Source organism: Terrapene carolina, unplaced genomic scaffold (genome assembly GCF_002925995.2).
Source record: "Terrapene carolina triunguis isolate 2854851 unplaced genomic scaffold, T_m_triunguis-2.0 Scaffold62, whole genome shotgun sequence".
NCBI classification, from domain to species: domain Eukaryota; kingdom Metazoa; phylum Chordata; order Testudines; family Emydidae; genus Terrapene; species Terrapene triunguis.
The window spans coordinates 5,392,529-5,406,672 of NW_020664413.1; the positions used below are offsets into that span (position 1 = coordinate 5,392,529).

Below are 14,144 nucleotides of genomic sequence, written 5' to 3' on the forward strand. Positions count from 1 at the left end.
AGTGAAAATACTAGGACTGGCCTACCTTGCAGGTTGTTGGTAATATGTTAAGATTGTGAAGCAACCAGATGCAATGGAGAGGATAGTTATGCCCAGGATACTTGGAACACAACTGGTATGATCATTGAGGAGCTGGGTCAAAGGATCAGCTGCTATGCATTGGGTTTCACCACAGTTTTTCTGAATTCTATTTTACCGGCTACCCTTAGCACTCAAAAGGAGTTCTCCCTGGCTTGTCACTCTGTGGGACAGGCAGCCTTCATCCTCAGTTAAACAGATAGACATTCACATATTGAGTGATGCTGCCAACTTGTTTGACTTAAATTATACCCCACTAGCAAATCAAATTAGAAACGATTTGAATAAATCTGCCTTCTAAAACAAAAGCAGATTTTCTCCATGCTCAGCTATTTGTGGGATTAACATGTCTAATGAGTTCCTATGTGAACAGTGTTTTTGTTTTCATGGACACTACAGCTGGAGGAATTATTCATTTTATTTTAAAAAAATGCATATTTAGCCTTTTTTCCCTCCAATTAACAAATCAAGCATCTGTCGAAGTCAGGGTTTTGTTACTCAAAGATTCACTGATTGCTCACTCATATCAGTAATGCACATGTCTACATTGAGGGCAGCATGAAGCTTTCTTCCCCATGGCAGGAGATCCAGGAGGAATTCTTCCCTTGAGCCCCCCTGCACACAGTGTGAGCTTACTTGCAGCTACATCAGGGGGCGCTGCTGGCTAGTGTATGGGGGAAGAGGAAGGGGCCATGGTCCTGGTCTCACCTCATTGTCATTCCTTCCCACCTCCTTGGATTGTCTTGGGAAGGGATGGCAATCATGTACCGCTGCTGTGTGGAGGCACATGGAGAGCAATAGATCCCAGTACCCACCTCACAGCTGGGTGCCACCAGGCCAGGGATAATTTATGCAAGAAGTTTATGAACAACCTGGAGCTTCAATTTGTCTACTGGTTTTTTGTGGCATGTGATTGGTGACCTGTCGTATCATGTTGTTTCTATTCTTGAATTGAATGACCATCTTTTTTAACATGAGAACAATCAAAAGCCAATAGCATGTAATGCACTTGGTATAGGAATTTTCAGAATAATAATTTGTGCTAAAATTTGTTCGATTTCCAGAATTCCCAAACTTTTTCCTCCAATGCCCAGTATTTCAACGTTCATGTCATGCTCCCGGTCAGTTCCTGGGCCAGGGAAACTAATGATCCAACCAGCGAACCAAATTCAGTGATGAATCCTGGTCATATGGCACCTGAGGCACAGTGCGCATACGCTAAGAGGTAGATCAAAGAAACCGGCCCCACAAATGCCAGCAGCCAAACACATAGCTTTGATTGGTGAAAATGTGTGCAATTTTTTTTTTTTAAATTGCTTGCCCATCCCCAAAGGATACCGTATAGTCATGGGACAGTACTAAGCTAGGATATTGTATCACACTTTTGGGTATAAGCCAATCTCCAGTTGCTGGGACCTGGGAGAAAGCTTTCACCGGAGTCAGGTTAGCCCATAGTTACCTTCTGCAGGGTTTCCTCTGAAGGAAACGGTACTGGCCACCGTATGAGACTAGGCAGACTGCCAGTCTGATCCATTGCCAATTCCTGTCACCATGCTCCCCTCTCCCACATTAGGCATGCCTTGGGGGGGGGGGGGGGGGAAATTAATATACTAACCCTGGGCTCAGAGACCATGCTAATGGTCCATGACAGTAAAGGAATTAGCTATTGAATATGACTTAAGAATAAGAAACCTCCAACAAGGATATATATTAAGGGACAAACCCCACCTTTTGTCCTCAAATGCAGAAGACATTGCCCACCATGGAGATGGCCTAGTCCTGAGGCATGGGATGGCTGGATTTGAGGTGTCGATGGAGGAGTTTTACACCTTTTGCACTCCATGGTGTGTGCTCCCTGCGCTTCATTCTGAAAGGACAGAAACTACAAAAGAGAGTCAGCGGCTACTGTCTTGCAGAGGGCTGTCTGCAGCAGAATCTCACGCCACTGAAGTTCCACGTTGACCCTGATGATGTGAATTGATTAGTGTATGAGCCATTAACAATGATTTGCTTTGAGGTCAAGGGAAGCTTTCTGTCAGTCTAGAAACGGAGGCAGACTGGAGAAAGGACAAAAAGAAAAAAAAACCTACTAACTACGAAGCTATGAATTATAAAAAGAACAGGAGTACTTGTGGCACCTTAGAGACTAACAATATGCATCCGAAGAAGTGGGTTGTAGCCCACGAAAGCTTATGCTCTAATAAATTTGTTAGTCTCTAAGGTGCCACAAGTACTCCTGTTCTTTTTGCGGATACAGACTAACACGGCTGCTACTCTGAAACCTATGAATTATAAGAGATTCCTAACAGAGCTATGACAAACTCAGCTGTTTCTCTCCGCTGGGATCCATGTAAACAGCTTCTTTAAATCCAGTCCATACTGTGTTCCCTTCAGTGAGCTGAGAGCTCCAACAAACAAAAATCTCTAAAGGAAAACTCCACCAGCCAATGAGTTTCATGTCATTTATCATCAACCCATGCCTTTGTCCTGGTGCCAAAAAGAAAGACAGCATCCGTTTTCCACACCCAGCGGAGTTTAGAGACAAGATGGCAGAAATTTCATGAACATGCCGCTGTAGCATCTGAATTCAATCCTGAAAACCCAGTCCTGGTTTGTCCGTCTAAATGCTGCATTCTGGAGAAATCCAGAAATAGAACTGGACCGAACTCTTCCTCCTATCTATCATCACAGGATTTCCAGGCACTTCACACAGATCAGTGTTCAGTCTCCTAACACAACTCACCGACCTGATGGGAGCAAGGAGGGTGGAAGAGAGAAGCCTCCATTTTTGAACTGGAGAAAGTGTCACAGAGAGGCTAAGTGACTGGTCAAGGTCACACACGGGATCAGTGGCAGACTAACTTCCAGTCCGCTGCTGTAATAACTGGATCACATTTCCTGGGTTGCCATCTTTTGGCCATTCGTCAGCTAAGAGATTCACCACTCAGTGGTTACACTGGAGTCTCTCAGGAGTAGAGCACCAATTTTGTCTGAATTCACCAGGGAGGAACACCAGGCACAACAGGAGAAGCTGAAATTAGTTCAAGGGTTCTCAAACTGGGGGTCGGGACCCCTCAGGGGGTCACGAGGTTATTACATGGGGGGTCGCGAGCTGTCAACCTCCACCCCAAACCCCGCTTTGCCTCCAGCATTTATAATGGTGTTAAATATATTTTAAAAAGTGTTTTTAATCTATAAGGGGGGGGGTGTCACACTCAGAGGCTTGCTGTGTGAAAGGGGTCACCAGTAAAAAAGGTTTGCGAGCCACTGTTAGAACAGTTCCATCTCACTCAAAGGTCCACACATTACTTGCAGTATAAGGCGTTCAGATCATCCATTGAGAATAAGCTACTCAGACTTTTGATCTATAGTTCATTTATTTAGGCACTATTAATTCATCTCTATTAATATATGGCACCCACCACTCTAATACATCTTAAGAGAAGTTTCTGGAAGTAGAGTTTGTGACGGATTTTGTATTGTCTTAACAAAATGCTGTGCTGGCAGTCTCTGAACATGAGCTTCTGCCAGTATTTTCCAAATTCTGTGATGCTCTACAGTAGATTTGCAGTGCTATAGAAAAGCAGGTAGCATTTTGCAGAGGCAACATTTAGAGCCAAGATGATTTTTTTCCATCTTTCTGGTGAAAAGACCAGACAAGGTCCCTCATGACACATACAAAATTCAAATGGCTACATGCCTTCTCTTTTAATAAATTACTTTCCTATATTTTTGCAGCAAATATTGAGACGCCTACTGAACAGCTGTCAGGGCAATTTTCTTATTCTGCTACTGAATTCTAGGGTTTGGGTATTTTTGTTTTGTTTTAAACCACACACTGCTAACAGGGTTGCTAGTTAAAAATAAGATACTGATGTATTTTGGCATCCACTTCCTTCTCAGAATTCTATATTGCAATGTTGTCATCACTTAAAATTCCATCACTTCCACTGATCCAGTGATCAGATGACATTATCAAGCAGCACAAATCTGCACAGAGCAATTAGACAATGCAGAGACAAAATGAACGCAAAGAAGTTCATTATCAGTGGCATCAAACCAGCACTGTGTAGACAAATTCTCTTGTTTCTCTGACACTGGGCAGACATGCTTATAACTGCAATGATGCCTTCTGTTTCACCTACTGATCCAGCTAAAGTCTCCAGGAACTAAATGAATTTCAGACTTAGTTACACAGGGCCAGATCCTGTTGGGCTCCACTCTATCCTTTGCCTTAAATGGGAGTTTGCCTGAGAAAAGGCTGAAGAAACTGTTCCTTAAAGACACTTTACTAACAAGGGGAATGAAAGGAAGCAGGCCCTGCACTCATTCCTTTGTACCCAGCCACGGTTGCACCCTTCCACTTTTGTACACCTTAGTTGGGCTTAATTTCTCATTCTAACTTGCTACGTCACCCTCTGTGCCTCAGTTCCCCACCTATAAAATGGGAATAAAACACCACTCATCTGTGAGCTAAAATTAACAGACACTTGCAACTTTCTTGGAAAGTGTGTGTTAAAAGTGTTGTTATACCCAGAATCGCAATATTTCCCATAGTATGAAATTAACATGTTTCATGTTACCCTAGAATCCATTTGAAAACAATTTCCTCTTGCTGTTAATTGCATGAAAGACTTTGCTGTGCTTTCATCATAAACAAAACTGCAGACAGTTCCCTTGTTTGATAGAGATACTAATTGCCCTGTGAGTTGATAATGCCATCTGCTTGCTGGGAGCATGATCCAAAGCCCATTGCAGTCAATGGAAAGGCTCCCGTTGAACTCACTGGCTCTGGCTCAGCAGAACTAAGTGAAGATAATAATGCAATGTACATGATACTAGGTGTTGATAATCAGGGTGTCTGGGGGGCTGTGGCATTGCATGGGCCACATTTTGAGAGAGATACCCAGAAGCCCTTGCACTAGTGATCGTGTGATTGCCCCCTCACTTATGGTCACACATCTCTACAGTAACTATATCAATTCCTTACAGACAAAAGTAAACTAGTGTAAATCCTGACTAACCCCCAGGGTTCGAAATAGCCAGAGCTGGAGTCGCTACTGACTTTATCACATTTAAATCTGTCCATCTCCATTGACTTCAACGTAGTTCCTCTTGATTCAGGCAGTGCAAACTGAGTTTGGAGTCAGACCCATTGTGTTTATTGCCTAAAAGATTCCTTTGTCCAATAAATCCTACTTGGTCTGTCATGTCTGTTTCTATGACCAACTCTCATCTTTCATGATTCATTCAACTCTTTGCCTGGCCATGAGCCACAATAAGTATTTCATTGAACAAAACAAAAAGAGACGTAAAGCTATAATCTCCTCATATAAAACCTGATCCAGTACCACTGCAGTCAATGAGAGTTTTACCATTGACTTCACCAGGAGCAGGATCTGTTCCATAGGAGGGAATTTAAAAGGCTTGATGCTGAACATCCACAGCTTTGATTGGGTGTTGCAAATGGGATTTCAGTGGAATTTCTCAGAATCAGGCCCTAAATGCTAGTGGATTGGCTCTGTTGAGTGTACAGGGGCGGGGAAGAGATTGTAATGGAAACATGGCATTAATTACTTAAAGAATAACTTTTTTTTCCCCATGGGACTTGGGAAATGCCTCCTCTCTAAGAGAGATTCTTAACTTCCCAGATGTCTTGCCCATGTGAGAGATGGCAGTCAAGTAAAAATTTGCACTTCAGAAGGGGGAGATTGCAAAAAATAATAGAATGTGCAATATTTTAACTCTGAAGAGGCAGACACAGCCTGTATATTGTAGCAGTCAGTATTCTCTTCATAGCTTTAGTTTTCAGTGCTTTACTCGTCAGCGTTTCAGAGTAAATGAAGGAGCTGTCCAATGCCCATGCTACAAGTTAGCTCCACTTCTCTTGAGATGGGGAAAATTAGCATTTTATATATACATATGTATGTACACACATGCTCTCTCTTCCCTATGTTGTGTTATTACTTTTTGTGCATACTATAAATATCCTGTATCCAATCAGAGACGATTTAGAAATAATTTAGCCACCAACCAGCATTTCAAAACATGCAATTTTTTTTTTTGTTCAAGAAGATTTAATCTATTTTATCCAATTTTTCCCTGCCAGCTGATGAATGTAGAAATTAAAATGTCACAAGACTATGTATGCAACACGGCTTTCAATTTGTTTGTATCTATTTTCTGGTAATTAATATCTCAGGGAGAAATCGTGTTGCTACTGTAGTTATTTAATGTAATAAAGCACTTCAATGAAGCAAGGTTGAAGAATTTATGGATTTTTAGTAGCATTAGGTAATTCTAACCTCTCTAATGAGGTCTACTGACCCCTGGCCCACAGCTTCATTTCAAAGCAGATTCTTTAGCGGTTCTTTGTTTAGTTACAAAAATATAGCAGAAGTGGGATCATGAGACAAAAATTCAGAGATGTGAGGTAATTAACTTACCCAATTGCAAGACCTCTCATAAAAAAAAAAAAAAAACACGACAGTTGAAGGCAGAAGTATATGCAAAAATACAGAATATAAAAATTTAGCAGTCTCTCGCGTTAAGAATACAAAACCTACATTACTGCTATATTTGGTATTAATAGAACTCGGTATCAGAGTTGATTTTGCCTACTCCAAACACAGTTCTTGACTGCTAAAAACGTTGGGCTCCCAGGTCTGTTCTTGTTTATACTAGTGTAAATCAGGAGCGACTCCATTGAAGTCAGTGGAATTACCCAGGGTAAAGAAGATCAGAATCTGGTTCCTTGGCCAAAATGTTCAAGCGTGGAAGCCTTAATCCAGGCTTCTAAATCCATATTTTGGCTCCTAAATGGAAGCTGCCCAGTTTTCAGAGGCTACTGGCTACTCACAGTTCCCCTCAACTTCACTACAAGTTTCAGGGCTCAGCACCTCTGTCAAGGGGGTATTTTGGGTATCTCAATGTGGATTTAGGGAGCCTAATTCTAGGCACACGGAGATGAACATTTTGACCCATATATATGTTTTTAACATATTGTTTCAAGTCCTCCGATGATGTACAGTAGCTTAATTGCACTGAATTCAATAGAGCTATAATTTTGTATGCCAGCTGAAAATCTAGTCAGAAGTGCCAAGATCTTTTTTTGAGAGGTGAAGAGGTTTCATCCCAGATAAAATTATTGTGATGTGTGTGTGTACAAACTCCCCAAGATCAGACTCTTGCTACAAGTCCCCTAGTACCTTATAGCTATTACAGGTTCACATAGACTCTTTAGCTTAGCTCCCAGGGAAAGCACTTAAAACCGACTCCAGGCTAATTCATTGAACAATGAATAAGTAAAATCTGTGCAGTATAATAAAGCCATTGATCATTAGGCTTTAAAAAGATTGGCTTCTAAATATTTAGGAAGCAGTGTGTATTCAGGGGAAATGTTTATTGGCACTGCGATATTAAACTGTCACCCATGAAATAGTAAAACTCATTAACGCCGAGTTTCCTTTTAAATGTTAGAAATTAACTTTATTACTGTATCATTAATGGCAACCCTGAGTCTTAAATCGCCTGCCAGTTAGTATTTGTGAATATTATTAAAACATATTAACCATATTTTAATTGGTCCAAGAAAAAAAAAAAAAGTTCTCCCCGCCCTAGCGTTTTTGTTATTCATTTAAAAGCAATTGAACAGAAGAAGGGGGAAATATTCCTATTAATATATTTATGGTGTTTATTGAATTTACTTTCCCCCCGTTTATCAAACTATTCTCTTTCTTCAGCTATGTCAACATGTGAAAATATGCCTCTTTTCAGCCTGCCTCCTGCCAGCGTATGGAATCTATATGGCAATAGTGACCTCTAGTGTCCAAAAAGATATCAGAACTCAGGCAGTATTTTATTCAACCTCACTACAGCAAAAATTTCATTTAGGAGAGATTCTTCTACGCTCCCCGCCCCCCCAGCCACCATTATTACAGGAGTCAATTCTATTTACAAAATGGGTTAAAAACCACATCAGGAGGTGCGGATATTAATCAGCTTCTACTTATTTCATGACCTGATTTCTGAAGTCATTAATAGATCTTTGGATTCTGGACTTCTTAAATTCAGAACATTGACCTCTATCACTTCACTAGCAAGAACTTATAAAAATACAATTCAATACCTTCTGGACAGACTCAGGCATCCTTCTTTATGTAGAGTCTTAACATTTCCCACCATTTCTTGTTTCAGTTTATAACTGCCATCTCTTACTACTATTTATTTTACTATTATTAAGCAGCACAAAAGGTCATATTCACCATCTGCATATTCGTTACTGCACCAAGGGTTAGAAGAATAAAGAGAGACAACCCTAAGTTCCCCTTTCACTGTGACACAGCAGATCATACCATGCCTCAGAAGGATCATTGTCTGCAGTGACAAACACAGCTGGCATAACCTTAGGGCCAAAACAAATAGAAGAGGGGGGGTTGCTTTGAGGGAAATGATCTTACTGGATTTCTCTCATCTGATGAAAAGGAAATAGAAGTCAGACTTGGAAGAGAAAGATCTACCCATGTTTGGATGCTAGGGTAGGAACCTCTAGGACACTAGCCATTGATCAAGTTTGGTTTAAATGTGTTATTTAAAAACATAGCACCTTGCTGACTGCAGAGTCTTCTGCATTCATCCTTCACATCTATTCATGCTCTGTGAAGGTTTGATTTCAGAATGCAACGTGTCATTCATATCACTTTAGAAGTCTACAGGGTTTCACATCTGGACCTCTAGCAGGAGCTGCTGTTTGTGGGGCTCAGACATTGCCGCCTGGCTATCCTAAAATTTATATCCGGAACATTAAAACGTTGAATGTCCTGTGGGCATGAGCTAGGTGAGAAGAGAGACTAATTCCAGTTCAGAGGGGGGGGGAGGGAGAATACCTTTAACATACTGCAACATCCAAGCTACAAGCCTAGACCAAGAGCGGCTCACTATAGGCATCTCTGCGATATCGTCAGTCGCTTGTACAGTGAAACAGCAGCGCAAACAAACAGGGAACCAGGCAAAGAATGATCAAAATCCACTTCAGTCTGAAGCCCCGACCGGCAGGACTGTTGCAAGGAACCGCTCCGTCTTACTTGAACTTTGCATTTCAGGGATAACAAACTCCTTAACTAGAACGCGGATTTAGCAAGCCAGGGGCTTCGCTAACTTTCCTAGAGGTCGTGCCCAATACCCTACACGGTAGCTTTCCTCCACCCTCACAAAACACCCAGAAAGCCGCTCGTTTGTACAGGTCTCCGGCACGCCCGCAGCTACTTACAATTTGTTGCTGTTGATCCCAGACGCCACAGACTGAAGAGCAGCAAAACCAAACGACTGGAGAGTTGGGGAGCAGAATCCATTGTCTGCACAGGGCGAGCAGGCGTCTGGTTCCCTAGTCCCCAATTTCAGACTGCCAGCCGGGCTCTCCTCCGGGTTTGCTCCCCTTCCCTTTGCTCATTGACTTCCTCCACCATCCAGACCCTCCTCCAGCAATCGTCTTAAAGGAGCCGGTCCAGGCAAACGGCGGACCCGTGCCAATCTACCACTGCAATTCACCTCCGGAGCTCACATCCAGACTCCGCAAACCAGGCGCTGGGCAGCTCCTTATAGGCGACAGGAGCGGCGCGCCCCACCTCCCGCTGCCTGGGAGGACCCCGCTTGCAATCTTGATGATGTAAATCAGCTGCCTGGAGCAGATCTCGCTCCCTTTTCCCGGGGACTGCTCCTGCTAGAGCAGCTTCAAGCGAGGAACGAAATCAGCATCTCACCCCCCTTCCCCCCGCCCGAGAAGGTGGAAATGGAAAAGCACCTCTTGAATCATCCAGTGCATCTCCCCCGCGAATCCCTATGTGTAGGGGAAAGGGAGTGTGGAGGGGTGGAGGAGGGAAGCCGAGGTTATGATGAGTAATGGCGAGTGCAAATAAATCCGGACTCATTTCTGGTGCAAAGACAAATAATAAAAAGGGGGGCGGGGAGCAGGGACGTTGTTCCTTCTGTGTCTCTCTCTAGCCTAAGCTTCAGCCACAAGATCCGATGAAGAGTCTGTTACGTTCACATCGCCTGCGTGTTGGGCTGCGCTTCCCAAACTCATTAGGACACCCCGTGTAAACAGCCCCGGTCGGAAAGGGAGCGAGGGTCCCGGGTAGGCAGGCTGGGTCAGTCGGAGGCACGTGGCTAGGCGGGGGTGATTAGCCGGTTAGCAAGAGTCGTGTTTGCGACCCGTCCCTAAAAGCAAGGGGAGACCCCCAAGTGCACAAACGACTGGGGGACGTGAAGATGCAAGGTGGACATCTCAGCCGCCTGGCTGGACGTGCTATCCCCGGCCAAAACGGAGTTCGCTGCTTGGCTGATGCGCCTCAGCTGTTAGCAGCACAAAGGGTGGCAATTGTCGTGTCTGGGTGCCGGGGAGGGGGGAAATCATCATTTTACAAGGTGTTTTTCCTGGGGTGTAAGACAACGCCCTCGGAGACTATTTTCCGCTTCGGCCTTGCATATAAGGTCCTTTCAAGAACCCCGGGCTTCATGATTCCTGAGACTTCATCTCCTTGCTTTGATGCGGCTTCGTCCCACATCACTAGAGCGCTGTCTCACAGTCGGATCAAAACGGCATGAGCGATCCAACTTTAATCCTGGAGGAACATTTATGTGGAGCATTAGGGTCTCTGTGGTGAGCCATTCTCTGGCCCCGGGCCATCAGAAACATTCCTGATCATGGGCAGAAATAATGAGACGGTTTAGACCATTTGCTATAGTGCTTCTGAGTTACCGGTGCAGAGCTGAGTTCTAAATTGCTGGCATGCTGCAAAACTCCTATGAAAGCAAGGAGCTGGGAGGAACCACTGCTTGCTTAATGCCCTGCAGATGGAATTAAAAAGGAATAACAATAGGATTCAGCTGTAAAGGGACAGGCCACTCAAACATCATGTATCTGCCTGAATATTTGTACCTGTTCTTCTTACAAGCAACACCTAAAATGGCGTTTCCTACTCTCTTTTAGGTATAATGTTGGATTGTCTACACTGGGGTTGTCAATGGGCAGACCATGAGCCAAATCCACACTGCCAGATGCTTTTGAAGGGACCACAAAAAGATGTTGTTTACTTATCATCATTACTGTGGGGTGATACATGTTATTCGGGAGTCTGGACCATGACTATGTCTTGGTCAAGAAATTTGGACTGTCACCAAAAATAATTGACTACCCCGGTCTACACGGATATCAATTTGAGTAGAGCCAGTTTCACTGGATTCCCTGTATAGTCAGTCATATAGGCCTAGATACTGCAAAAATGTAGCTAGTGGAACTATCAGCAGGTAAATTTCCAGAACACTGCCAACCCCCTTGTGGAAGTACGCACCTGAGTAAAATCAAGTCTATTTTTAAGTGTATGCACGATTACAAAAATGGGTTTAGTTTCCCCTGTTGTTGCATGAGTTCTTAGTACATGAAGGGAGAGGAAACCTATTTAGAAAATGTGATTGTAACAGGACAGGGGGACGCAGGGGGAGGATCTGAAACAACTTTTGACTTTTTTTTTCCCTTCAATTGACTAGATTTCAAATTTCCCAGTATCCCTTTAAGTTGCCTATCACAATTGTATGATTTTTAACTGACTCAGGGAACTAATTAGCACTTTGTTTATAGGAAAGCAGATGTAGAAGTGAATTGTGCAGTTTAAATAAGAGTTATTAGTAAATACGGGCCTGATTCTGCAATGGGGCTCACGTGGGGGGGTGGTGGTGGCTGGAATTGACCTGATTTCAGGATCAGAACCTGATTTTCTGGAATGTTTTTGCATCAGTTTTCAGTCATATTTACAGCTTGCTGTTTTCCTATCAGTCACATCAGTTCACCAAGCAACTTTGGATCTTAAGCAACAAACCTATGTGTTAAGATTTGTGACTGTTTGGCTACAGGAATACTACGGATTTGACAGGAGGGGAGGGCTAACCAGCTGTTCTTTGCAGACATTTATGTAAATAATGCCATGTTCTCAGGGCTTTTTGCCAGCAAGATTTTTATTAGGAGCAGAGTTATTAATCATTATTAGAGTTATTCAGATGAGAGAGGAATCCAGTTTGGAATTACAGGTCAGGACACCCCTGAATTTTGGGAAAATTCATATCTGGATCCAATCTCCACATACCAGGCCTGCATCTTTTTGATAGGCCGTCAGTAGAACAGTTTGGTTTGACAGCCTTCAGAAAATGAATTAATGCTTTAAGAAGAGTAGAATGCAAACTCTTTCTGAAATGGTGTCCCACATTCTGGCCCATATGTTCTCCTCCCTCCATAGAATGAATGAAAAGTTGGTCTCGTGGTTAAGAGGCTGGACTGGGAGTCAGGAAACCTGAGTTCGGTTGCTGACTCCCTGTGTGACCTAGTGCCAGTCACTTAATCTCTCTAGGCTTCAGTTCCCCATCTGTTAAATGGGGCAACAATACTTCACCATCTTACAGGGATGTCATGAGGATACATTCATGAGTGCACATAATGTGTTTAGATACTGTGTCTGCTTAAGCTCCCATCTAGATGGGACCACTGGATGTAAATCATGCTGAAGTGAGGTGGGACCATACAGGATGAGACCCCACCACCTTTCAGTCTAGCTAAGTTTTCACACCATCCTCATCACCGTGATATTTCAGTGCACGTGGTATTAAACACTTATGCTTCGAGGTGACTGGTTACAAGTGGTCTGGCCTGCCTGGTGCACAGAGGAGCCAAAACTGCTGATCCTCATAAATATTCAGGGTGCTTGACCATATAAATAAAGATCCCCAAAATAACTGAGCATCTCTGCATCTAGCCTCTGCTGATGCCTGCTTGAATTACAAAAGGAGGTGTGCATGTAGAAGGTTCCACTCATGTACATCAGACTGCAGGACCGGGGCTAATATTAAAATGGGAACAAAGAGGAGAAGAGGATAACAGAGGGAGGAGTAGGAGAGGGGGATGGCCACTGGGGACAAAGCTGTCACAGATGCCTGTTCTAGATGACAGAAATCACACTGGCAGAAGATCAGAATGACTGTTGTTCTTGCTAAATATATCACCCATCTCTTTGGCTTAGCTTAACATCAATACGCTCTTCAGGGGGCACTCTGATCCTCAAATTAAAATTGTATTTCTTCTACCTATCCGCTGCCTTTATAGGTGGAGAAGGGAGAGAGAGAGAGACTGTTTATTGTTCTGTCTGTTGGAACACATTCACATACTACAGTGATTTCAGTCTTACAAGATACCTGGACAGGCACATATTACAGGATGAATTTGGCCCTGGAAGTAGAGCTGGTTGCGTAAAGGGAACCTGTATTCTTTATATTACAATAGTGCTCAGAGGCCCCATCTGAGATAGAGGACCTGTGCTTACATATAGACCAGAGGTAGGCAACCTATGGCACGCGTGCCGAAGGTGGCACGCAAGCTGATTTTCAGTGGCACTCACACTGCCCAGGTCCTGGCCACCGGTCCAGGGGGCTCTGCATTTGAATTTAATTTTAAATGAAGCTTCTTAAACATTTTAAAACCCTTATTTACTTTACATACAACAATAGTTTAGTTATATATTATAGACTTATAGAAAGAGACCTTCTAAAAACGTTAAAATTTATGACTGGCACGCGAAATCTTAAATTAGAGTGAATAAATGAAGACTCAGCCCACCACTTCTGAAAGGTTGCCGACCCCTGATATAGACAGTCACCGTCCAGAAGAGTTTACAGTCTAAGCGGACGAGATAGGAAGAATTCCTAGAAGTAATCGCGTTTCTGCAAACACTTCCATTCATACAACAGTTTGTGGAGGGAGGTGCTGCTATTTATATGAATACCCATTTTCATATGCAAACAAGAGGACATTGTGATTCATTACATGAGCTCTCTTCTCCTTTTCCCAGAGAGGCAGTCATCCAATCAGGCAATAAAATGCCATTCGAATTAACTGAATAATTGCCTACAATGAATAAGTACTTATCTACATTTTCAGACGGGACTAGTGATTTTGAGTGTCCAAGTGAGGCACTCAAAAATGGTCTGATTTTCAGTCTCGGTACAGATTGGAGCATCTCAACCCA

The 14,144-nt window shown here is 43.2% G+C and overlaps 1 protein-coding gene across 1 annotated transcript in view; it reads right to left on the reverse strand.

Moving 5' to 3' along the window:
* The window catches only part of CNTNAP5 (contactin associated protein like 5), a 408,220-nt gene extending 398,602 nt beyond the window's left edge, over positions 1-9,618 (reverse strand). The window contains exon 1 of the mRNA XM_029910538.1: positions 9,347-9,618. Coding sequence (XP_029766398.1) covers positions 9,347-9,428 — 82 coding nt within the window. The 5' untranslated portion in view covers positions 9,429-9,618. The remainder of the gene's footprint in view (positions 1-9,346) is intronic.
* Between the last annotated feature and the right edge of the window lie 4,526 nt (positions 9,619-14,144).